At 43.6% G+C, this 25,205-nt stretch overlaps 1 protein-coding gene across 3 annotated transcripts; it reads right to left on the bottom strand.

The window, feature by feature from the left end:
• Positions 1–918: 918 nt before the first annotated feature.
• SLC6A14 (solute carrier family 6 member 14) lies at positions 919–24,275 on the bottom strand. 3 transcript variants are annotated; one of them, XM_015278436.4, is made up of 15 exons: positions 17,329–24,275; positions 15,744–15,926; positions 14,444–14,612; positions 12,925–13,056; positions 11,256–11,417; positions 10,093–10,228; positions 9,247–9,379; positions 7,337–7,477; positions 6,105–6,333; positions 5,895–6,020; positions 5,682–5,800; positions 4,373–4,472; positions 4,016–4,125; positions 2,904–3,071; positions 919–2,426 (listed from the first exon to the last, which is right to left on the bottom strand). In XM_015278436.4, exons 3-15 carry the CDS (start codon positions 14,511–14,513, stop codon positions 2,277–2,279), a joined length of 1,776 nt encoding a protein of 591 aa, XP_015133922.1. In that variant the 5' UTR covers positions 14,514–14,612; positions 15,744–15,926; positions 17,329–24,275; the 3' UTR covers positions 919–2,276. The 3 variants fall into 3 exon arrangements, with proteins under 3 accessions (XP_015133922.1, XP_025005866.1, XP_003641183.1); XM_025150098.3 differs by lacking the exon at positions 15,744–15,926; XM_003641135.6 differs by lacking the exons at positions 15,744–15,926; positions 17,329–24,275 and adding an exon at positions 15,243–15,323.
• Between the last annotated feature and the right edge of the window lie 930 nt (positions 24,276–25,205).

Genomic DNA, 25,205 nt, shown 5'->3' with positions numbered 1-25,205 from the left:
TGATCCAAAGCAGAACCGCTCTCTTTTAACATCTTTCCTTAAAGAAAGGCACAAATAGAGTTATTTGGATCCCTTGCCCAGCACAGAACACCCTCCCATCCCAGTAACATCCCAGACCTTGCTACACAACAAGCACTGGGACGTTTGGCACCAGCCTCCATTGGAAAGGAAAGTGTTTGGCTCTGCTGCCTCTGCACAGAGGGACAGTAACTCTTCATGTAACCCTCAGGGGCCATTGTACAAGCCCAGGGGATGGGCCAGAGCAATGACTGGTTAAGAATATGAACACCAGCTCCTAAACATTCTTTAAAACTCCTCGGCAGATGGCAGCACTCAGCATAAAGAGGAGAAAATCAGCTCACCCCAAAAAGTGAACAGAAAGACTGCGTGCACTGGGAAGATGGGGTATGCAGACATCCAAATCTGGATCTCCAGCCCATGAGAAGGTGCATAACGCCACTCCTCTTGGAGGTTCCACTGGTACAACATCATGAAACTGACTCTTAGAAGCACCTATGAGCAGAGGAAGCCTCAGAGGAGCCCAATATGCAGCAGCAGGGGCTCTCTGCAGAGCAGTAGATGGGAACCAGCTGTTAGCCTTCGGCATCTCTTGTCAAAGCTCTCCTGGGACTCTTTTGGAGCTGTTTTGGCCAACCTGCTTCCCCCCCACCTCTTGGTTACCTTCTGTATGTTCTGACTAAGCTTTGTAACAGGGCTATTGCATTCAGTCCTAGCTTCCATAAGAAAAGCCTTCCTGCAGGTTGAACCTTTCCAGTTCAATGGCCCCAGACATTGAAGAGGGGGTGGTACCTCCCAATCCAACAAATACTGCCCTTACCTCCATACAAAAGGAGGAAATCTCACTTTCCAGCTCCATACAAAACGCTGCAATCTTTTTTTTCCAGCTCCAAAGAGCCATTAAAAACAGAAAATTACATTTTATTTGCAATCAAGTGTTGATTTGTCACAAAAACATCAGTATAAAACATACAGCAAGGTGTGCGTCTTGGGGGATGAGCCACTATCCCCAGTCCTTCAATGTTCAGAAACAGAGACAAAGCCATGAGAGGAAGGGATGAGAAACCCTGCTGCATGGTTCCCAAGGAACCATCATCACAGTGACAGAGACATGCCCCAGCACAGAAAATGCATGCCCTCATTCCATAGGTCTTGTCTGGGGTTCTTTTTTGTCCGGGGGGGGGGGGGCGGGGGGGGAGGGGGAAATTCAGTCCTATTATGAGTGAGGTCAGCTCTCCAGCTATCCCACAGTTCCAAGGTAAAAGCAAAAGTCTGCTCTCCCAAATACATCTCAAACTTCCCAACTTCTCAGTATTCTCATGATTTTCAGCACCTGTTGGACTATTGGTATTACAAGTCAATTCTAACCTTCAACTGGAGGTTCTGCTTCTTTTGGCTCTAGCCCAAAGACTGATAACACTGATAACCTTTAGAAAGCACTCTACTCTCCCTTGCAAGGAAAATCCCAGCAGAGAACAAGCCCTGGTGGCTGCATGGAGAGCAGAAATCAAAGGTTGCCATTTGGGTCTGCAGAGCCCAAGGACATACGATTGGAGATATGGGATTTTTGAATTACAGATGGCAGAATGTTGGGCACAGAGCACAACACAACAAAAGTGACTTGGTGGGCTCCAGGAGAAATCATGACAGAGCAGCCCCCTTCTCACTGCAATATTTCCAGTGACGGCAGTTTTTTGCCACTCAGTATTCAGGTGCATAGACAAAAATGAACACACCACGTAGTGAACATCAGATCCTGAGCAGCCTCACAGCATTTAAGCAAGGTTTAAAGGAAAATTCTTCATGTTCCCTGAGCTGCATGGCCAGGCAGCAGCACAGCCCCATGCAGCACCACAGAGGGCACAGCAGAAGGAAGAGCTGCGTGCTGCCCACAGCACAGATGTGCATGCAAGTACAGCACCTTTTGGCTTAAATTTCATGTAGCTGGGGAGCATCAGAGTGCATTTTTATTCTTCTCCACACCAGTAGGCACAGTCCAGCTGGATACTGGTGGGATGGGACAAAGCATGCCCAGTCCAGCAGCCTTGGGAGGCTGCAAAGCCTCTTCCTGCCCTCTCAGACCTGGTTATTGGGGAGATCTGTTCTTCCCCAAGCATACTAATAAATAATAGGGCTTGCTTGCATCTGAAGGCTGAACTTGGAAGGGCAGGAGGTTGATTGTTGTTTTGCATTGTCACTTTGTGACAGGTAAAGAAAAAACACATCTACGTTAAAAGTTGATCATCCAAAGAGCCATCTCATTCTCGGAAGTACGTAAAGCCAGACACAGTAGGAATCTCATGCTCCTTTTCCTTTTTGGGAGTTACAACATGGCTGTATCTTTCTCCTCTGTGACATTCCAGGTAGGGACCCCAGTTTGCTGTGGGCCTGCAGCAGCTTGCAATGCGCTGAAAAGCAATAACAAGAGGCGGTTCGTATCTTACCTTACTCTGGGCTATTTTTAAAGCTCAATAAAGCTGTAACTCTAAACATGTCCCACACTCAAGAAACAGCAAACCAACCATCTATGTTTCATAAAACATTCTGGACGGATTCAGCTACTGAAGCCAAACAGGTTGAGAAAGCTGTGAATAGAAGGACTCTTCTTGCAAAGCCTGGCAAGAAGAGCAAACACCAGATCTTGTACTTGCTCATTTCTGTGAGGAATATGAGGCAAAATTCCAGAAATAAAGATATAAATTTTCTGGAAAATTTTTCTAGGTACATTGGCCTCTGATGTAACTACTAAATATGTGCTTTGGTGTAAAAATCCAGGTGATGATATCTTGAGATACTGAACATGCTCTTAAGAAAAAGGCACAGACATTCCCAATAATGCCATGAAAAGCAAACTGGAGACGATGACCACTTTGTTGTGCCCTTACCTGAAAAAGGTTTCCTTCTGCTTTAAGTATTTTTACAACAGCCACGATGGGAATCCAGATGACACAGAAGATGATCATGCACCAGCCAACAGCAGTTCCCCATGTTGGATATAGCACTGAGCCATAAGTGGGAGCTGAAAACGTCACTAATGACCAGACCAATATTGCCTGTTTAAAACACATATAAAGAAATAGGAGAGAAAAGCAGATTTCCAGTTGACTTCCGTTTGTACCATATTTCTAACTTAGTTTAAAAAAACAAACAAACCAAAAAACCAACCCAACTTATCTACACATTCTGCAGTTTCTTCCTGCTTTCTGAACATGACATTTGCTGTACAGGATTTGGTGCTTAGCCATGGCCAAGCAGTAAGACTGGCGGACAGAACTCAAAGAGGATGTTGACGTGCAAGCCTGCACTTTAAAGTATACCTACACTTAAATAGAACTAGATTTCCAGGCTCTGTTGAGGCCCAGCATCAGAAGACACATGTTACTGAGTAAGCTCAGCATCTTTTTCTGTACGTTTTATGTGCTCTAATGTTCCTCTACTTACAGGAAAGAAAAATAATTGAAGATTAAATGGTGGCAGAAGGAAGGTATTTATAAGGAACATTTTCTTAATTATAATCCGAAGAGAATAAAGGCAATGCCTTCTGGCCAAAGAGACCTGCCACTGCTCTTGGATTTGGGATATTAAGTTCCATCATATGATAAAATCCAACCATCTACAGTCACAGCTAGGAGTAGAGGAGCTTGCTGGATCTGAAGGTGTATCTTGTCCTGGAGAGGATGGCAGAGTCACCATCCCTGGAGGTTTTCACGAAATATGGAGATGTGGCACTGAGGAACATGGTCTGTGAGCATGGAGGGGTTGGGTTGATGGTTGGACTTGGTGATCTTAGTGGTCTTTTTAGAACCTTAATGATTCTATGATAAGTGGCATGTATTGAAAAGTATGGATAACGTATAGGACGCTCCACTGACTCAGCCATGCCTTGTCTTTGCATACAGAGCTTGGGCATTCATCCCTGAACATTTACATGGAAACCTACCCATCACCAAAACAATAAATTCTATCACATTAATATAATCGAGCCATCCGTACTCACCACTAACAGCACAGGAGTAATGAAAAACCAGCACATCCTCCACCACATCCAAAAGAAACAGCTCTTCTTCCCAATCATCATTTCAATGTCTTCTATAAATCTGTTTCCTCCTGTGGAAAAACAATCACATGGTGCATTGTAAAGCACATATGGACCTCGCAGGTGAGCCTATTTCAAAATGGCAGAAGGAAGGAGGTGGTCAAGGTCAATAACTCAAGTTCTATGATAATTAAACGAAAGACTTTAACAATTAAGAAATTATAGGTCTTTTACTGCAGAAACAAATGTTTGATGTGTGCTCTGTCTGTATAATCCAATCTATAGTCAAATCGTGGCTTTTCAATGCCAGTCATTTACCGTAAATGTAGACGATGCCTATTATCTCCAGCACTGCAGCAAAAAGGATTCCCCATCCAGCACAGAAGTGATCTATTAAGTTCACCCAGTAAATTCCTGCCTGCAAAACAAACAAGAGGTAAAATTTTACCCAGTTCCATAATATCTTTACGCAAGTAAAGTTCTGTTGTTCAAGCCAGTGTGACTGACCACCAGCCTGAGCTTTTCAAATTCCTGGTTCTCTGGGTTAAGCACACATTTGCAAACATGATTTCATTTAAACATCTCTATGAAAAATTAGAAAGCACATATACAGATCTATAGTGTTTTGTCACATTAACGAGATCCACCTATATGCAAAGTGTATATAAGCAGCTGATAGCAAGATTCAAGTTTGGCACTTAGAGTATCGAAGCATCAGCTTCACAGTAACATGAGAAAGAAATAAGGTTAAATGTTGGCAAAGACTGCTTCACCAGCTTTAATGCTGAGCTACAGGAATGGCTGTGCCAGTTAGCAGCTCTGGTAGGCTCGTGTTCTTACACACACAAGTTTCTCACACTGGTTGAACAAGGCTTTGAACACTTGTATGCAGTAGCAGTATCACAGAGCAGGGAACAGCTTTATATTTCACACTCTCTGATACCACATCCTTTACAAATCCCCCTGTCATGTTTCCTAACCAATATGCTTTTCCTGACCATACATTGCTGCCTATTCATCACAGCAATCTTTACACTCTCAGTCCAATTACACACAGAAATCTGTGTTTCTGGATGTAGTCCTTGCAATTAACCTTTATAACTGTAAAAGCAATTGCCTCAAGAAAAAGCACACAGTGTACTGAAAATCCTATGTATTTCTGGAGGAGTAATGATGTGCTAATAGGTTTTTTTTAATGACTGGAACAGAGAATTTCTCAAATGCTGTCCTGTTTGGTAGTAGGTTCTGAACACAAAGGTCCTATCCACATCTAGCAGCAGTGCCCACAAAGCTGCAGACACACTGTGTGTATGTGCTTGAAATTACACAAACAATCTTCTAAACCCAGTAGCAAATAGTTGGGTTGATGGCTCACAGGCTATTTATAGGCCTTCTATTTGAAAACACATCTCAGCTGAGTAACCAGACAAAGCCTGAAGTACTCCAGCACTTCCCCATGGGAATTTCCTATTTGCACATCCAAGCACATGGACAGCATTGGCAATTCTCTCAGACTCACGCAGAGCTCCTGGGGAAGCTCTTATCACATTGAAAGGGATGTTCTGACCCAAGTTTATCACTTGGGGAATAACTAAAGCCATTGCCAAAATGAAGTGTAGCAGCTTACCTGAGTAACACAGATAAGACCAAGAAAGAAGAGCAATACACACACACCCAAGGTTATAGGGATTCTCAACTTTTTCATCATTTTGGGATATATATCTTGTATGGTGGTTGTAAGTGTTTCTGCAAGGGAAAGATAAGTGTGGGTTTTGAAGAGAACAATTTAGAAAGGTACTGTTCATTTGGGAAGCAATCGGCTACTTAAAACCCCACTCACCTATGGTGGCAAACTGGGAATCAAGGCCCAAAAGCAAAAGCATGAAGAAAAATAAGAAGGACCAAAGAGGGGAAACTGGTAACTTGGAGAGAGCCTCGGGGTAGGCTACAAATGCCAGATCAAATCCTGGAAAGAAGCAGAATGATGGAGGTTACTGCTATGCTTTGGTCAAGGTCAGTCCTCATACCAACAGCCAAACGATCAGCCTACCTGAGTCCACGACCTCTGAGACAGGTCTCTTCAACACGAATGCCATATGTCCCAGGACAGAGAAAATGGCAAACCCGGCGAAGACGCTGGTGAGGCAGTTTGTTACACAAACAAAAATAGCATCCGAGTAGCAGTTGTTGTGGAACTTGTTGTATGAAGACAAAGCAACAAGTCCACCCCATGCCACAGAGAGGGAGTAGAATATCTGAGTGGCTGCATCTTTCCAAACCTACCAGAACCAAGAACGTGGGAGTTAGTATGTTACTTTAAATACATCGTAGCTATTCAGGCCTACTGTCAATGGAAGCTCCAAGATTTTTCTACATTTAGACTAAATATCTGATTTTATTTCATATGAATTTCAGAATAGGTAGGATATAGTATGCTGGTGACGCTGCAGTCTCCAGCACAAACAAGGTCCTCTATGAACTCATGAAGGCCACATCCCAAGTATGTAGCTAAACATTTAGGCCTTATTGGGCCAACTTTGAAGAAGAGATTCAATTTGTTTACATTTGTAGGTTGTCAAGATGTGAGTCTTGTCACAGTGCCAATGAACAAGGAAAACCAGGAGAGGACACAGAAATGAGCTTCTGTGTGCTCACTAACTTTTGTTCTGCACACCATGACCCAACCAAATGACTTATGTGGGAAACTGTGCCCCTGCTGCATCCCCTCAGTTAATGCCTGATGTTCACATAAGACACCACAAATGATGCACACTGAATATTTTCTTCAAGCAGAACTAATATACTGAACTATAACAAAACATCATCCAGGCTTCCTTTGCGCAAAGCACCCTTCCCTACCCATCCAATTTCCTGAGGTGATTTACTGGGCAACGCACAGCCTGAATTTCTCCTTGAAATTCTTACAACCAAAGCAAGAGGGCACCGTGCAATAGCAATGCTTGATCCCACACCAAGGGCCATCTCAGCAGGCTTTGCTGGGGTGAAACTTTGCCTCTGGAGAATTGCTCAAAGGCAATGTGATAGAATTTGCTGCCATCCAGCGTGGCAGGGAGGGAGCAGACTGAGAGTAGCTAGAACAGGACTTGAAGCTCTCATAGAGCTGGGATAACTGGAAAGCCAGAAACCAGCTTTCAATACAGAACTCTGGGCAGGAACTGAAGAAGCATTTGGCTGGATAAAAAAAATAAATTGTTCTGTAAATGCCAAGCCCATATAACCACAGAAATGTGTCATGCTTCCGGACCTGACACCACCTCTCACCTCTGCCTCCATCAACTTGGTGATGTTGGACTGTTTCCCAATGTAATATTCAATGCCATCCAGAGCACCTTCCAGGGTGGCTCCTCTCACCAACAAGATGAGCAGGATGACATACGGGAAGAGGGCAGTAAAATAGACAACCTGCAGAAAGAAGAGCAGGGACGCACGTTAGCAGTGATGGGATGCACAGCCCTCCATGCATGAGGAATGCCAAGGGTCTAGGCTGAGAGCTGCTGGTACAAAAAGCCAACAATCAGGGAAGTGGGACTAGAGGTGAGCACACCTCAAGCACTAATCATCTGGCTTAGCCAGTTCTGGAGCTTCATTCCAGCAGAAGTCTCAAGCCACATATCCACTTTTCAGACAGCTCTTGATCAGTTTCAGAAATGTTTTCTGACATAATTTATTGCTGTGGCAAGGCCTGGACTCAACTACCCAAGAGGTATCTTAATAGGCAATGCTTCTAGCAAACGAGACCCGAAGCCAGCCAAAATGAGGCTATCAGGATGGAAATACCTCTTGTTGAGACCAAAAAACAAAACAAAACAGCCCATGCTGGAAACTTTTCTTTTTACTGGGAACAAGGACTTGTCAGCTCTACCAGACACAAATCCCAGTTTTCGTCTACACAACTTCTAGAGTGGTGGGATCCAGGCCAGCAGCAATGCAATTATCACGCAGGCTGTGTTTAACAATACTATTGTTTCTTGAATCATGGTTTCAGTGTTATGCAGGCAGATAATTGAAAGAATGGTGCTGGTTTCACCAAGCCATAGCCCTGCACCATCACACAGGGAGTCTGCTGCTTTTGAAGACCTCTGCCATATTTTGCCTGCAATAGTCAATTCTCTCAAGTCTTCATCTCTTCCTTACTCCTGCCCGGATAGATACTTCTGATTCTTACCTTTCTCCTCAAAAGAGCCTTACCTTCATACAGAAGAGAAGTGACAGTTAGAAGAGCCATTTGCAGGGAACCCAAATAATGCAAGTTTTAGAGGAACAATGTGGCATTATAGATGATGCTGGGAAAGCACAGAAACTCCACTCCAAAGTTCTGAGACAGAAGGCAGAAAACTTCAAATAGAAAGGAGAATAGGAGGAGATATTAGACCGAGCAAAGCAATGCAGGCAGTATGAAACTGTGGAAAGGCACAATGAGAGGAATTAGGGAGAAAAAAAAGAAAATGAGTGCAGAAAGTTCCTTACGACAGATTGAAGGAATAATTAATGGAGATGCAACACAGGGAATAAGAAAGAGGTATGGGAAGGGGATCAAGTAAACTGAGAGAAGGGGCCTCAGGCAACGAGGAATGAAATACAGCCTGAGGTCTGGAGAGGATCCTCCCTACCCAGCAGAACCCAGGCAGGCCTGGTAGTTCAGCAAAGCCAGAGTCTACAAATAAGCACCTGGTCCCTACAGGCAGCTCAGAAATCTTGGGTACAAACATGATTTCACAACCTGGTAGGTACCTGCACAACTGCAGGCAGGACTTGACCTTTATTGTCCAAACATCTCAACCGGTCTGTAGGTGCAAATAATTATTGGGTGTTACCACGGCATATGTGCATGTGCTGTCACATGCACACGTTCATCACCACCAGCCAGCTGGCTGCCAGCACCCAGCCTGGATCACCTGCATGATAGCATGGTCTACAAACATAGGGCAGCCCTGGTGGAGCCAGCAGAGCAGTGTCTTAAGTAAATGCTGTGCAATCAGCACCTTACTCATATTTTATGTAAGGGTTCTGAAGCCAAGGAGCAGCAGCAGAGCCTAACAGGGGGTCCAGCAGAGGGTGGTGGGTTAGCACCGCATCCTGCCTTGTGCTGTCCTCCCTCCAGTCCAGCTGACACTGGGAGTGCTGCTGGGTAGGATCAGGCCAGAATCTGCTGTCTGCTTTTCCTCACTTACCTTTCCAGAAGATTTTATGCCTTTAAACAAGGCAGCTCCAACGATCATCCAGGACAGGAGCAGGCAGAGGGCCAGGTACCACACGATGTTGCCAGTCTCATCCAGCCCACTGGAGCGCTGAAGAGCCACTTTACTGGAGGCACAAAACAGCACAGTGAAAACAATGGCAGAAGCACCTGCTCCTCTTCAGCCCCTTCCTGAAGGAAAACGAGCTGCTTCCCATAGTTATAGGTATATCAATAGGTATTGGCACTGAGGGACGCAGTTAGTGGGCATGGGGGGGGATGGGTTGATGGTAGACGACCTTAGAGATCTTTTCCAACTATAATGATTCTACAATATATTTACAAGATCCTGCAGGCAGCAGCTATAACTGCATGATTGGAACTGAAAAACACAAAATGCAACTGCGTGTTGTTCATTCTTTAACACCCACCAGCCCTCAGCTCCATGACTGACTCCATGAGTCCCATCATGCCTTCAAGTTAACCATGAAATTCTAACAGCAGAAGAGCCCGTGACAAGAATCAGTTCTCAGGCAGATCAAAATCACATGGCTAAAGAAATGGAGATTTCAAAATAGGCTCTGATTATGAATAAGATAAGTATATTTTACTGCATAAATCCTGGAGAGAAAAAAAAAATAGACACCATATACAAAGACACCGTGTAGTCCCTACCAGAACTCAAGAGGAACTTCTTTTGCTGGATTACTTTTCAGCGTGCTATATATTGGCTCATTTGCTTCCATAAAAATTAAGGGCCAACACTCATCAATGAGAATTTAAGTTCCTCCTGCACAGATTTCCATGCTCATCCCCACTGATGAGATTGTTTCTTACTTACTTCCAGTACTGTTCACTGGGAAATTGCACTGGTTTATAGTTGATGGTGTCATTGAGACACGTGAGGTTGTTGCTTGCAATGAACGAGTAGTTTGCATGAATGATTTGTCCATCTAACACTGCACTGCAGTCATTTACTGAAAGAAAAACAGCAAGGAAAAAAAGAGGCAATCAACAAGCAGTGATTGAAAAAATGAAGTCAGCCTACAATGGTAAATATGTTTTCTAAACAGTTATAGCTTCAGCTGGCAAATATAACCTGCTCTCAGTATTCAAGAGCCCTGTGTTTACAATTAAATCTGGTGGAAGGTTATTCAAGACAATACCTTCAACTGAATTTTGTATTCCTCCAGCACGTAGAAACTCAAGGTTAAACCATTTTTCTGCCCATAAGCAAGCAGCAACTTTTTTGCTAAATGAAGAATCTCAGCATCATTCTTACAAAGCCTACGAATCTTATGAGATATCTTCAAATATACAGTTGTGTTACAGTTACATTCATATTTTTAAATGCACAACCCAGCATGATCCTGTCCCTGTTTTAATAAGGTCAGAGGTTACGTGGCAACTTGTTTCCAACTGGGCTAATAACTAATAATTGTCACATCAGCTTCACCTTTTGCCTTAAATTATTCTGATAAGAAAGCTGAGGAAGTAGTTGTTCAGCAGTACATGCACTGCCAAACATCAAGAATAATAGCACTGGGATACATTCTAAACAGTTAATAAAGTAAGAAATCAATGCCTTATTGGTGCTCAGCATTAACATAGCTACACAGGAAGGCAAAAGATAATGAAAGCAGCCCTAATAAAAGCTATAGGAATACTTTTGTTCCTGTAAGAGAGGTATTTGCTTTGCCATTAGGCCTGGTGAAATAGGCATGCAGTATTTCTTCTGGTACATGCAATTTCCAGGAACATTCAAGTTTAAAGGTGAGGGGAAAGAAAGGAAGTTCACCCCAGGTCTCCGTAGATTTCCCAAGAACCTAACAGTGGTGAAAGAGATGATGATAAGCATTATGCTCATATGTTTAGAATCAAAATCCAGGAATTGTTTCCTCAAGCCGTGACTGCCATCTTGCTCCTGTAATCCCTCCCAGAAAACAGCACAAAGCACACCTTTTCAAGAGAATAATATTGAGCCATAGCTGTTGAGTACAGTACCTAGGCGTGTTTTGCTGCAGAACTCATCTGCCCAGGAAAAGCAATCTGACCACGGAAGCACTTTTTGAAATGAGGCAAACAAGTAGTAGAGTGCATAAGCAATGATGACATTGTAGTAGATTGCCACAAACGTTGAGATGATGACCATCGTGACGCCCACTCCTATGAAAGAGAAAGATGCAGAGTCTTAATTACTCCAAACTCAGGTTGAAAAAACTAAAGAGCCTTCAGTTGACTTTTGAAAGGCTTCCTGGGACAAAGGCTACTTTTAATAACTGCGAACAGCCACCAGAAAGGATAAGTCCACAAAATGAAGGGCATGATCCAAACTGACCATCCTAGATATGCTTTTGAAACAAGATTCAACTTAGACTCATAGAAATAATTGGACTAGTTATCAAGTCTAAGGAAGAAGTTCAATAATTTTTTCCTCTCCTGGCTCAGTGGGAAGCTTTGATTTCTTAGTAAAATAGAGGAAACTGCACAAAACTTAGCGCAGATCATCTTAAAGATACCTTTGTAATTACTGGTTACGCCAATTAAATGAAAAATAGCAGAAAATGGCAAAGGTCTGCCATTAATACTGATATTCTCCTTTGCTAAAATGAACCTTGTTCTGTGAGTTGGTGAGATTTTGCCAAGTAGTTCCTAATCATTCAGGGAGTATATTTAAATGTATATCTTCACAGACACACAAAGCATTTGCTGTGTCTATAGACTTTTTCTTTGAGGAGAAACACACTGTTCTTCTCTTGAAACATTGGTTGTGCTGCTGAGTAGAGAGTGGCAAAAAGAGCAAGTCAACCAGCCAGTCTGTAATCTCTTTTGTTTCATAGAAGGTGGGTATTGAAGTACTTATTGTAATCACAAAAGTAAAAAAAAAAAAAAAAGAAAAGAAAAACCTTATTTGTTCCTGTATTAATTTCTCGGGTAGATAAAGAGGATAAACAAGACCAACTACATAGCCCTTTACACCCAAATGCACATAATCTGAGTGGATGTAAGTGGGTAGATCATGTGGTTGATTGTTTCCAAACACATAAGTCTTCGTGTAAAATCCAAACCCTCGCATAGAAAAGCAAAATACCACTACAGAATACAACAGTCCCTCTTACCACTTCACCTTATGAGGCTAGAGCCTAACCTATTGGATCCACTGGATCAGTTTCCTACCCATGGGAAGCGCGGTGACCTGGTTAACTGCACACATCAACTCTATATGCCTGCACCAACTCTGGTGGCCAAATGCAGAATGAGCACATCAACATGGAGTTGCCCTGCAGGCTTTTGGGATATGTAGTGTAAAGAAAGAGCAATAAGGTGAAGTTTGATTCACAATCTCTTCTATACAGTGGCAGGTATGCAAGTGGGGTTTTCCCATCACAAAGCAAATACGGTGATCTTCTTCTCTCCAGATAGCTGCAGTTAGCATGAATCACTGATAAAGCCTTGCATAGTTGGAAACTTCATGGAAAATCATTACCCACATCTGTTTGGCTGTTTGTTAATAAGGAAGACATTTATCTGGGAACGTAACACTAACCCACTTCCAGTAAGAGCATTCTCCACACAGCAAACAGAGAAGGTTTCTCATAGTTAATAATTCTATGAGGAAATTGTCAATCAGCATCTGCCCATTAATAAAATGAGAAAAATTAACAGTACCAACCTTGAAACAATGGTAATATTCTCCAGATGGAAATGGGCCCTAGGCTGGCAAACTGCCCAAGGGAACACTCCATGAAAAATAAAGGTAAACCAGCTAATGCCAACATCAGTGTGTATGGGATCAGGAAAGCACCTGAGCAGAGAACAAAAAAAAAGAAAGCAGAAAACAATGAATCTTTCAGTATTCACTGCATTTTATATAACCATGGACAGAAGCATTTCTTCACATCCCTAGCCACAAGTTGCAGCTGCACCATCAGAGTAGCTACAGGATGTCAAAGCATGAAAATTATTTGATACGGTTGGCTGACTCCTATGTCAAACAGGATCCCAGCATGGCTCTTGTGTAAGCCCATTTTAGAGTGCACATTAACCTGACATCAATAAGAACCCTGTTCTGTGGAAGGGATTGGCACTTCTTTTGTGCACACATGAAGAACAAGGAAAGAGAGAACACGGCTTTCCTGAACACAACCCGATATCCACACGTGTAACCAGACAGAAATCCATCCTCTGTACTGCCTGACTTAAAAGCCACTAAGGACCCAGTTCTACAAGGAACTGCAAATACCTGCTGTAATTTAAGGATGTGAATAGCCCCCTTGAATTAACTGGGGCAAAGAAGGATACAAGAAGCAACACAATCGTGCTTAGCTTTCTGCTGCAGCAGATGCAAACCACCTAAAAGATAGGTGAATGTCCTGACTTATTTTGTTTTAACAATTATGCTCCAGAGCCAGAAGTAAGGCAACCTGGCCAATAACTCAAGCCAATGAAACTTCTGTACTAAGAATGCCATCTTGTGTTCCACATGCAGCTGGATGAACTGCATCGCACTTAGAGTCCAAAATTTGACTCAAAATGACTGTTGGGCAGAATAAATAAGTACACAAAAGTAAGCACACAGCAGATACCAGGCATTCACACTCTTCCTAATTACCAATGGTTGCTTGGTGGGTAGACAAAGCTCTAGAAGAGCAGCCAGGGAATCTAGAGCCTCCATTTGGCTTTGCCAGTTGTTTGTTGCATAAGCAGGTAGAGGCTTTCTGCCTCACACTTCTGCAGAATCTGATGGGCATTATTATTGAGCTTGGATAAATATTCCAGCTTAGCTCATTTGCCTGGGCAAAACAACGACAGAGAGGACTCAACCGCACTCTATAAACATATCAAAGTGGTTAAACACTGAGGAGGAAGAACAGCTATTTAGGTTATCAGTGGATATTGGCACACTGATAAAGAGGTGCAAGCGAGTGATGAGAAAGTCAGAAGAGTTCTGCAATACTCAGATGGAAGCCTGCAGTTAGAACTAAATCATGTCCCTCTCCTCAGCCAGTACTCAAAAAACACAGAGATGCTTCTTCCTGCTCTTCCCATTCCTATCAGTGGGCATCATCCCAGTTCTCAGCGAGATGCTCACATCCAGCTTTGACAAAACACATCCAGCCTCATGGCCGGCCTTCACGGCTCTTGAAGATAGCAAGGTGTGCCCACCCAGAACTGCCATTCAATACAGGTACCTCCGCCGTTCTGGTAGGTGAGATATGGAAAACGCCAGACGTTGCCCAGGCCCACAGCGTAGCCCACCATGGAGAGAAGGTAGTCAGCTTTGTTCGACCAGTTGCCACGATCCGAGTTCTCATCATTGTCACTGGCGTGGGCATCTTTTTCATTTGACAGATTGAAGTCCTTGGAAGAGAAGATCAGGATCAACCCAGTGGTAAGCAGGACAGTTGTATCCTTATTTATCTGTCAACAGCATCACCTGGACATCTCTGGGCAAGGCAGTCAGGCAGGGTGGGCAGAGCCAGGTGAGGTGACCAGTCCAACTGGCCCTTGACTAGACAGCACAAAACTGTTAGGGTCCTCCCAGGGAGCCCAAAGATTCTTCAGAGCCAGTTGTATCCTGTGCCTCCTACCTTAGTGCCTCTGCTGCCAGCTCCTAGGGGCAGCACCCCCAGGTATCCCCTGCTCTGCCACTGTACATGTCCAGATATGCCCATACTTCTCTAAGTACTGAACTCATCCCCTTTTGCCCACCTATTTAGGTCCCCCCCCCATACTTCTGTATTTACCTGCATCCCATCTGGATAGATGCTTTAATGTCTGCCTAGGCACACCATACCTCACCTGCCCAGCGCTCCCAGGCAGCCATACCCTATTTACCCAAGTGCCCCTATGCCCACCTAGAGCACTTCCATACCCTACCTGCTCAGGTGCATTTGTAACCTGCCTATTTTCTCCCCCCACACCTGTCCAGGTGTCCCTGTACCTACCCGAATACCCACACAGCCCACCTGCCCTGTGCCCCATCCCCACCTTCTTCTTCCCGCAGGATAGGAAGCCCGGCAGGCTGAGCATCCCCATCGCCACCGCTGCCGGAGCCGCTCCGCTCTGCCCGCGCCGCCCGCTGCGTGCCCTTTATCGGAGCCGCCTCCCGTCCGCCGCCCGCCCCCCTGCCAGGAACCGCGGCCCCGGGGCTGCCCCACGCTCCGGGCGGGGCTGCGGGCGATGCGGCCCCTCCCGCCCCCGGGAGCCGCTCGGGCACCCCCTGGCCGCTCGCCCCAGCCCGTGCCCACTTCCCCTCCACACTCCCAACCCCTCGCCCACTTCCTCGGGAACATCCGCCCGCCCGAGCTGCCCCAGCCCCCTGCCCACTTCCCCTCCTAAATACCTCCTGCCCTCTCCGCGCCTGCTCTTGCCCGGACCCGCTTCCCCTCACACACCTTCTGCCTCCCAACTCCTTATGCACCTGCCAGAACATCTGACCCCACATCACCCCCTGCCTCTCCCCGCAGAACCACTGCCCGGCTGCCTCACCTTCTTTCCTGCCGCACGAGCAGTTCCCAGCCCACCGGTCTCCCTTCATCTCCCTTCACATCCAACATCCACACCCATCCTTTCCTCCTGTTCCATCTCTCCCTTCTTCACGCTGGAGTCTCAGCTCAGGAGATGCACAAAAGCAAACGGCACAAGAGGGGTTAAACTTCGGTTTCTAAACACCTTCCAAGCACAGGATACACAAAGACAAGACAGGTCATAAAAGCAAAGCCACCCCCAGAGGAGGAATTTAACAAGCAATGGCTTAGTGACAACGATGACTTAACAGAGGACCTCCTGTGCTTCACCCAGTTGAGCAGCCTTCCCCAGGCATACCCTATGGGCACTCAGGAGTGCAGCAGCTAAAGCACACCATGGTACATAGTGGTCAGCCAGCTGCCTCTCTACTTTCCATTCCACCTGCTCTTTTCTATCACCTTCATACACTGTTCTCAATTAGTGAGGCTCCTTGTTAAGTAATGGCGACTCAGGCTGGGTAGGGCATGTGTTGTATGAGGAGTGAGGAGTGTGTGGGACAGCATTTGAAACACAGTTAGGTCAAAGCAGATTTATTTCTCTCTTTAATCACCCGATGCAGCAGGTTCTCTCAGAGATTTCTATTTTAGCCCCTGGAAGGATGCCTAAACACTGTGCCTTTGGAAACAAAAGTAAGCACAAGCTTATTGTCTTGGCACAATGTAGGCTTTGTAAACTAAAGGTAAACAAATTAAGAAAGTGTCCCTTGATGGGCTGTCCGCAAACCAGGGGCTCAAACAGCCAAGCAGAAAAAACACAGAATGCCAGCCTTCAGTTCTACATGGCACAGCACACAGCTTACACACACCAAGCAAGCTGAGATCCTTCTGAAGCCTTCTTGGATTTAACATAAGCTAAAAAAAAATCAACCTGACAATCCCAACATGAGTTATAAATATGGAATTTTTAATATGAGACAGCATGATGTTGGTTTGCATGATGGATAACCCAGGGATCTGTGGACCACTGGCTCCCCAGGTGGAAAAGAACACCTTCCTGCAAACAGTACCTGACAAAAGCACCCAGACCTCTTCCAAACTCGTGATTCAGAACTGGTTATCAGCTTGTTTAGAAACAAAACGAGATGAAAAACAACCTGTTAGCCACAGCCTCTCCCTCCTTATTAGGATTAAGTGCATGTTGTAATGCTGTGGAGTCACCAGCTGTGGCATTTTCTCTGTGTAACTCCAGATGACTAAAAGTAAAACTATACTGGAGGTATCGCTCCTGGGATGCACTTGGTTTCTGACCAGTGCTAACTAATATTGGCACCTGGCACACGCATTCAAAACTGAATTAGTAGACAAAACAATTGCTCATTTACCGTTCCCACTGCCAAGGAGCAGAAACTAACAACCAGAAAACCCATTCTAAGGAGAGGAGTGACAGCTATAGAGTAAGGAGGTGACACCACACTGGGTACCATGAGGCAAGTGTCATGAACCTGCTCCACACCTAGGAATGGCAAGGGGCGTGCCAAGATGCATTACATGGCCATGATAAGGATTGCTGGTGCATTCCCACAAAATGGAAGTGAGGGACTACGTACCTGCAGTTGTTGACTGGCAGAAACAGCCTCCTCACTCTTCCTCTACAGCAGCATCATCTCAGCAGCAGACAAACACCAGGTAACCAGATAGCAGCAACACATGCAACCAGAGAAAAAAGGAAAAACTAGTTGGTCTTCAAGATCTGAGGAAGATCACTTAAGGCACCCAGCCATCCATCAACAACACAATTACTGTGATCCATATAGCTCCATGGCCATGTCATACTCTTCAGATGAGCAGAATCAGAAAGACCACAGGGACTGTCTAGTGGTTGGTGACCCTGCACATAGCAGGGGGGTTGAAACTAGGTGATCGTTATGGTCCTTTTCAACCCAGGCCATTCTATGATTCTATGACTGCTATAAACCAACAGAGCAATCAAAGCAGAGGCAGGCAGCTGGCTCCTGCAGGAGGTGGAATTACCTTCTCCTGCACAGGTGAACAAAATTAAACACAAAGCACTAATTTAAAAATGAATGGTAGGGCTTAACGAAGTTTCAGCCTTGATTAAAGGACAAAGTGATAATGAGTAAGACTGCTTCCTTTGTGGTTAACTGACCTCCAGGTGCTCTGGAACAATCTTTACCATTAACTTAAACCATTGATCAGTCAAACAGTCCACAAAAAAGAAAAGACAGGATTCTCCACCTGTGAGAAATGTATCATTGCACTGTGTGCAAGGTGGGACAACATCTAAAAGGAAGGGATATCAAGAACTGCTCAGAAAACAGTGATAGCATTAATGAAGGCACAAGCTATGCAAATTGCAGAGACGAAACCGTTTCTGATACTCGCTTGCCTCATCCTAATGGCTTCCATCCAACAGCTGGTGTGAGTCAGCCAACAGAGACAAGAAGCATACTCTGCTTCCAACCCTACTGATTCCTTCAGGGCAAAGGTGAGATTCAGCCCATGGGAAGAGGAGATAATCCTTTATACATTCTTATTCCTGGTTGTGTTGCTCTTCTTTATCAGTTTCGTGCCTTTTCTGCATAGCTGGGAGGTTTGTTGCTGCCATTCAGGAGGCCACAAAGCTCACATCTGCTGAGTTGGGATCTCACGGCCAAGAGCACATTTTGTAAGAGTTCATGGAATGAGAGTTCCAAGAATTTTGGATTCATTACCTTAGAAAAGTAGCATTAGAATAGGTGTATTGAAAATTTCTCTTATATTGGAAGAGTTTTGCTCACTATTCGAATATTAACTGTTGGTACAAAAGAGGATTTAAAGTAAGAAGAAATAAAATGGAAAGTGGAAACAAATTAATCTATCTTCACTTTGAATCGTTAGAGAAATACTCCATCTTTACCAAAATAGACATCTTTTTGTTTTGCAGGGCTGGCATTCTCTGAAAGGAAGGCTCCACCACATTTTTAAAGGAACTCCTTATGCATTATGTCATAACATTGAAGGTCTGTATTAACCCAACCGCAAGTAATGGTACGTGATCCCATTTCTCCCCAGCCTTGGCACTTCTGAGCTGAGCTGCGTGCTCATCTCAGAGCTGATAAGTGCAGCAAGATGAATTCTGCTGAGCTATTTGCCTCTGGGCTATCATACCCCAAAGTAGGGGGCTGAAAGTTAACTCACTGATCTCCTCCAAACTGAGCAGCTGGAAAAAGCACCATAAATGCAAAATGCACAAGTCCCCATCCATTGAGTTAATAAAGGTGTTTTCAAGACTATTTGCAAGACTGTCAGCTTTTTGTCTACTGTAGTTGATCTGCACACTAGAAATTCCAGTCACTGGGAATCCATTGCTTTGTCACATGTGAATATGATGCTTCTCAAACATAGAGCTCCATCTAGAGTAAAGATCAAAAGAAAGAAAAAAAAAGATTAAGGAATCCAAAGTAGGATCAAATAGAGGTGAGATGTTTCTATTGGCCAGGTGAACCTGTGAAAATTCTCAGCTGATATACTGACTCACTTCGGAAGCACTAAAATAAGGTGAACAACTTCATTTGTAGATTAAGACACTTAATTCCTGCAGTTCTGCTGCTAAATATGGCCCAGAGCAACTCAGCTTTCCACAGGCAGATGAGCCTGGTGCCAAATTAGCACCCAAGGCTGTGAGACAGCAGGCCAGCCTCACCCCCAGCTGCCTCCTCCCTGACCAAATACCTTCAGCTTGTCTTCAAGCAATGGAAACACTGTGTAAGTGCAAAACCTTAAGTGAGTATCCTGAAAGTCACAACAACAGATACGACTAAGGAAACGGAAGAAATCAACTACAAGAGAACTAAAATCTGGGAGGGTGCCATAACCAAAGCTTAATGAGCAGGGGAGGGAGAGGTGTCAGAATATAATGACTTGCTTCTTGGGAAACATTCCAAAGGCACGGCCAGTAGAAACCAAGGAGTCATTTTTAATTGAGTAAGACAAAGCCTACAGATGAGTACAATACTATTTTCAAATATGCTGGACTGAGTCCCTCACTCTCATTAGCAGTTTTTGAAATACAGCCTTTGACTACCATAAAGCAGAAAGGAAAGCTTTCAGCTCAGTCCAACTTTCATCCAGGTAACTTTACATGCTAATATACCGTGCTGTTATGTGATCTCTAATGGAATTATCCTTGGGTTTATCTTCCTTCGCAATAGGACAAAAGCCAGGTTGTTCACCATGCCTAATATATCAGGAAGGGAAATGCCTCCATCAATGCTTTCCTTTTTACAGTATCTATTCCCATAGGTTATAGATACCCTCAGAAATGGCTTATCCAAGCCAGTGGGACTTCTCACATGGGCAAAAGCAACCTCTCATTAAGTTATAACACCATAAAATCACTTGTTAAATGGCACAGTTCTAATAGTAAAAGGAAAAAAAAAATCCTACATTAAGATCCACTGCAATCTACAGTATGTAGTAGTACTTCTCCACGTCACCAAACAAACAACCTTTTAGAGACACTATAACAATAATAATGTAGCCAAATACTTTCAGATTTTAAAAGGAAAAAAAAAAAGTCCTTCAAAAGGATATGGATGATATGGGCACCATTATGACCAACATGCAGACCTTCTGCAGCTCTTCTCATCGCTAGATTTTGAAGTTCCTTACAACAGAAATGAGTGGTTTTACACTGCTGTTATAAAGAGAAGGGCAGAGGTTGAGCGAGTATTTTAGCCCTCACTTGTTTAATAGAAAAGACATGGATTGTCATCAAACTCCACCAATCCCCAAACCCATTATTTCTTTTATCTCCACCATGACATCTCCTTCTCTATAAACCCAGTGAGTGCATTCAGATTCCCCTCAAGCAAAGAAGAAAGCAGGCACCCTCTCCCAAATAATCCATAATTGGTTGGAAAGTCCTTTAACCAGGAACTCCATCAGCCATATTAATACCCACAACACACACCCCAGTTGCCACAAACCTTGCCACTCCCTTGGCTTTCTTCCCTCCCACAACCAGACCTTTCCAGCCCAGAGGCTCTTTCCCTCTGGCTCAGCTTTCTCTGAGCATCCACACCTCCAGCCCATCCTCTCAGACCAACAGCCCTCCCTCCAGCAGCATCCAGCCCCAGAAGCCTAGTAAGAGGGCCAGAACCCCAGCTGGGTTAAATGGGCATGAAGGCAACTCCCTACTCCACAAGGCAGCAGAAACACCTGCATTCCTTCACTATGCTCCCAGGGCACCTGCTTCTGCAGCCAAAGTGATGCTGTTTTCTGATGACACACTGATTTTTATCAAACCACTCTTATCGCCAACACCAAGGATCCTTGGGTCTCCTAGATTCCTGACTTCTCCTATCTAAATGAAAGCCTGCAGTGATTAAACACATTAGGGTTAGGCAACAATCAAGCATGAGGCTTTCAGGATTACAGTTTTGGATTGCAATTCCACCTCACCACTCTTCTGGGCTGGTAATTTATTTTCAGGAAGCAGTAAGGCGTTCAGACTTAAGAAGTTTGAGTACAGTCATAGAATCACAGAATCATTAAGGTGAGAAAAGACCACTAAGATCACCAAACCCCATCGTCAACCCATCCCCACCATGCCCATAACCACATCCCTCAGGGTCACATCTTCTAATGGCACTCATCCAGAAACTTACTTGGGTTTCTCTTGTCTCTGGACTCTTTTTTTTACAAACGAATGCCAGAAACAGGTTTGTGATGAGGAAGTCTCCAGAACTGCTCCATGCAGCTCTCAGCAAATTAGGCTGCTGTTAGGACCTCGTAAATAGGTTGTACAGGTTTGTTGCTGAGTCCTGATAGGCAGTAAGAAACTAAAAGCAGTATCAAGCCCCAAATTGTATGGAATATCTACTTTAAAACCAAGAAATAGGTACAGAGATGCATTTGTACTCATATTCTGATATATGCTTGACGCACCAGCCTCTCACACCAGCATAAGTAGGTGTATTTTTCACATTATAGCAGCCTGAGGTATGTGGATAAAATACTCTGTATTTTTAAGCTATGAACAGGAGAGGATCCACATTGATTGAGGAATCTGATCATTAGATGCCTTAATTTTTATCCAAGTTTCTGTCTTATTGACAATCAGGACCATTTTCCTAATAGCTCAGTACAGTTCCAGGAGGACAGGGAAATATCCAAGGCAATTTCTTTCCTTTATTCCATCTGATTCCAAGCAGATCGATCTGATACTGCAAAAACTGAAACAAACACCCTAGCAGCATTTTTTAAATAGCTTGTGAGTGTGCTCTGAGCTGAAAGAAAACAGAACTGTGCTGAGCACATTTTGCGCCCATCAAAAAAGGATATTGCAATAGTGCCTGGGATTTCCAATGTCCTGAGACATAATACCTTGAATCCTGTTGTCTTACAGCAGAGGATGATTACATAATGACACACCCATCTGAGAAGCCAGCTGGGCAGAAGCGCTTCAAAAAAGAACTACTGCAGTATGGAGAAATCAGATTCATTCAAAACAATAATACTTGAGTGTAAGTTTTCAATTAAAAATTCATGATTCGTGTCCAGAATGAATGATTTTATGTTTAGATGTTGTTGCTTAAAGAGTTAAGCTAGCTAATTCCATGCCACCCTATTCTACAGATGTTTCAAAACAGGTTTTTATTTAAGCCATTCTAGTGTAGACGTCACCCAAACCATGACATTACCTGCACCCTTCCCAGATATGCTTGTTCTGCTGTCAGCAAACATCCAGCTCTGAACCAATATGATTATTTTGTGCACAGGAGACAGTCCCATAAAGCATATGGGACCGTCATAATTGATATGTTTTGACGTATGAAACATAGATATTTCATGTAACACTGTAGCTTATATGAAAATTTGCTTTCTGCTTTGGGATGAGGTTGGGTTTCTTTGTTACTGTCTGTTCTGGTTTTTGCTTTTAGTGTGCTTCTTTCTTTCTGGTGCTGTTGCTCTGGAAAATGAACCCGGATGTTGGAATGAATTGTTCAGTATATAACTTGGTCACTTATAGTCTGATGCATGGAACTAGAGCTAGACAGTACCTAAGTCTTCCTAGGGTAAAAAATTGTGATCGCCTTCCTTACCAGAGCATCAAGGAAGTGCACCAGCTATGTGCACAGCTTAAAACGACACTAATACTTAAGAAGGCATTTGTATTGGAAGAGTCAACACATGAATCCTTCTAACAAAGGGGTTAATACTGGCTGCCTTTCTCTTTCGTACATTTCAGTGCTTCTTATTTCTTGGCTCTTTGCTCATATACAGTATTTCTTTACAGTCTAAATTACTCTTCTGTGTCCAAATTTGTTTAACTAGTAATCTTTCTTGCTAAGTGAATGTTGAAGAATGGGGGGCAGGGGAGAAGAGGAAACACCATTGGTAGAAAATAGTGTGTGAGACAATGAGAGTTGCATTCATCCACATGCTTAATTGATGGGAAGACTGTCATGTTTTTGTTTACATTCAATGACATGCACTCAGGGCTTAGTCCTGTTGTGCGTCAGTAACTGGCCGAGACACGAGACGAGTTATTTGCATTTATTAACCTCAGGAACATTACGGGGAAGTTGGTGGTGTTGTGAAACATTTTTTCACTGAAGACTAAAAGGATATTGATGATGCACGTTGAATTAGAAATTCTGATACATCTATCTTGATTGTTTCCTAATAAATTAGGCTTTTTAGGGGTTGTTGGCACACTTAGTTAAGAGTGCACTTCCTCCACAGGCATGCATTGGCAGATAAAATGGATCTGGATTGCTGAGAGGGAACTAAGCCTTAGAGAAGAGTTTGATCTGGCATACAGATTTACTGCCATGGAGATAGGTGTGTGTATGAATACTTAGATCTAGTCCTTCCTTATCTGCTTAAATCAAGGCCAGATAACATGTCCAATAGTTTGAATATTTCAAGCAAAATGTTTAAGGACATGGACACCCGCTTTAGTCCTTTCACTTAGAAAGATAAAGATTGCAAACTGAAAAATGCTATGACCACATGGCGCTCTGAGCCAGGGGATTCCCAGGCATGCTAAGGTCACAAATGATAAAAATGGATGGCAAATAGCTCAGTCGGTATCTTTGCTCCTAGATATGTGGATATTTACCTGCTCTGCACTTGAGTATTCTGCCTTAGCAAAAGAAAGTATCAAGCATTATTATGATGGCCTTGGAAAGAAAAAGAAAGAAAGAGTAGGCTTTTTAGAATGGATGATCTGAAAGAGTTTATCCTAATCAGCTTCTTTAGCAGAAAAGGTTACTGTAGTGCCAGAAGACCCAAAGCAGGATTCTTGGAGAGGACAGATCCAATTGTGTACAGCATGTACAGCAGTGCCATTCCATTCCCCTCTTAAAATGATTAGACCTCATTAAGGTATTCTCCCTTCTGCTCCAGGTAGAGCAGCTTTCTGCAATCTGACACTTCTGAGGATCAAAGGTACTTTTTTAAACAATCCTTCCAGTACTTAATTAGCTTCCTTTTCCTTCTTTGCTACCCCCACCTTGTGTTTCTCCTCCCATCTTTCCTTTCGCCCTCTATCTGTTGAAGCCTACATTATTGCCTCCCAGTCTTTGGTATCCCTAAGGTAAATAAACAAAGTTCTTCAGGTCACATCTCAGTTCCTCTGGTCATTCTGATATCCCTTCTCTGCACCTCTTCCAGCCTGAATTTGGCTCCTTTGAACATGGGTAAATCCAGGCAGAGACAGAGAGAGGTGAGGACAAGGATGCAACCTTTGAAGACAATCTAAACACTGTGTTTACATGAGAGCCCAAACAGGTGAGCACAGTCTCCAGCCATTTGAAAAGCTGTTGATCTCAGCATGGTGATAAAGCAGTGCCAGCAAGTCTAATGTTTTTACCACCTTAATACACTTACTGATTAAGGCAATTCTTTGGTTAACATTTGAAGGCCGTTTCCCAGAGAAGACAACACAATCTAAACTATATTTGCAGGAGATTAGGTCATATTAGTCAGTTTTATAGTAAGAAAAGTGTCAGTCTTGAGCATAACAAAAAGTAAAGAAAGAAAAGAAATACGCTGAAACATATAAACCTTTTTGGAATGATTGATATTTTTCTGTTGTATTTGTATTACAGAACTGAGAAATACACTGTTGAGGATCTCTGTATGACTTAGTCTGGAAGGTACCTCTAATCCAGTCTCCTGCCTATGGGAAGAATGGCCATTTTTTCCTCCCACAGGAAACAGAATAGGATAAAATAATATTGAGATAATTTTGCACGAGATGTTATTTAAATTCTTGGCTTTCAGCATTTTTGAGATGGTATGTGAAGGAGAAATGTAGTCAGATTTCAGTTTTATGTGGCACACTGGAGTTAGCAAGTTGGTTACAGAAAAAGGGCAATCATTTTGGGCTAGTAATGGTCATCCCACCGACCCTTCCTCATCAATAACAGAGTCTCATCTGGTGTAAAACTGTACCTAATGTTTATCAGATACA

Source organism: Gallus gallus, chromosome 4, assembly GCF_016699485.2.
Source record: "Gallus gallus isolate bGalGal1 chromosome 4, bGalGal1.mat.broiler.GRCg7b, whole genome shotgun sequence".
Classification (NCBI taxonomy): domain Eukaryota; kingdom Metazoa; phylum Chordata; class Aves; order Galliformes; family Phasianidae; genus Gallus; species Gallus gallus.
The sequence above is the reverse complement of the archived record's forward strand: the minus strand, read 5'-3'. Positions and strand labels throughout refer to the sequence as shown.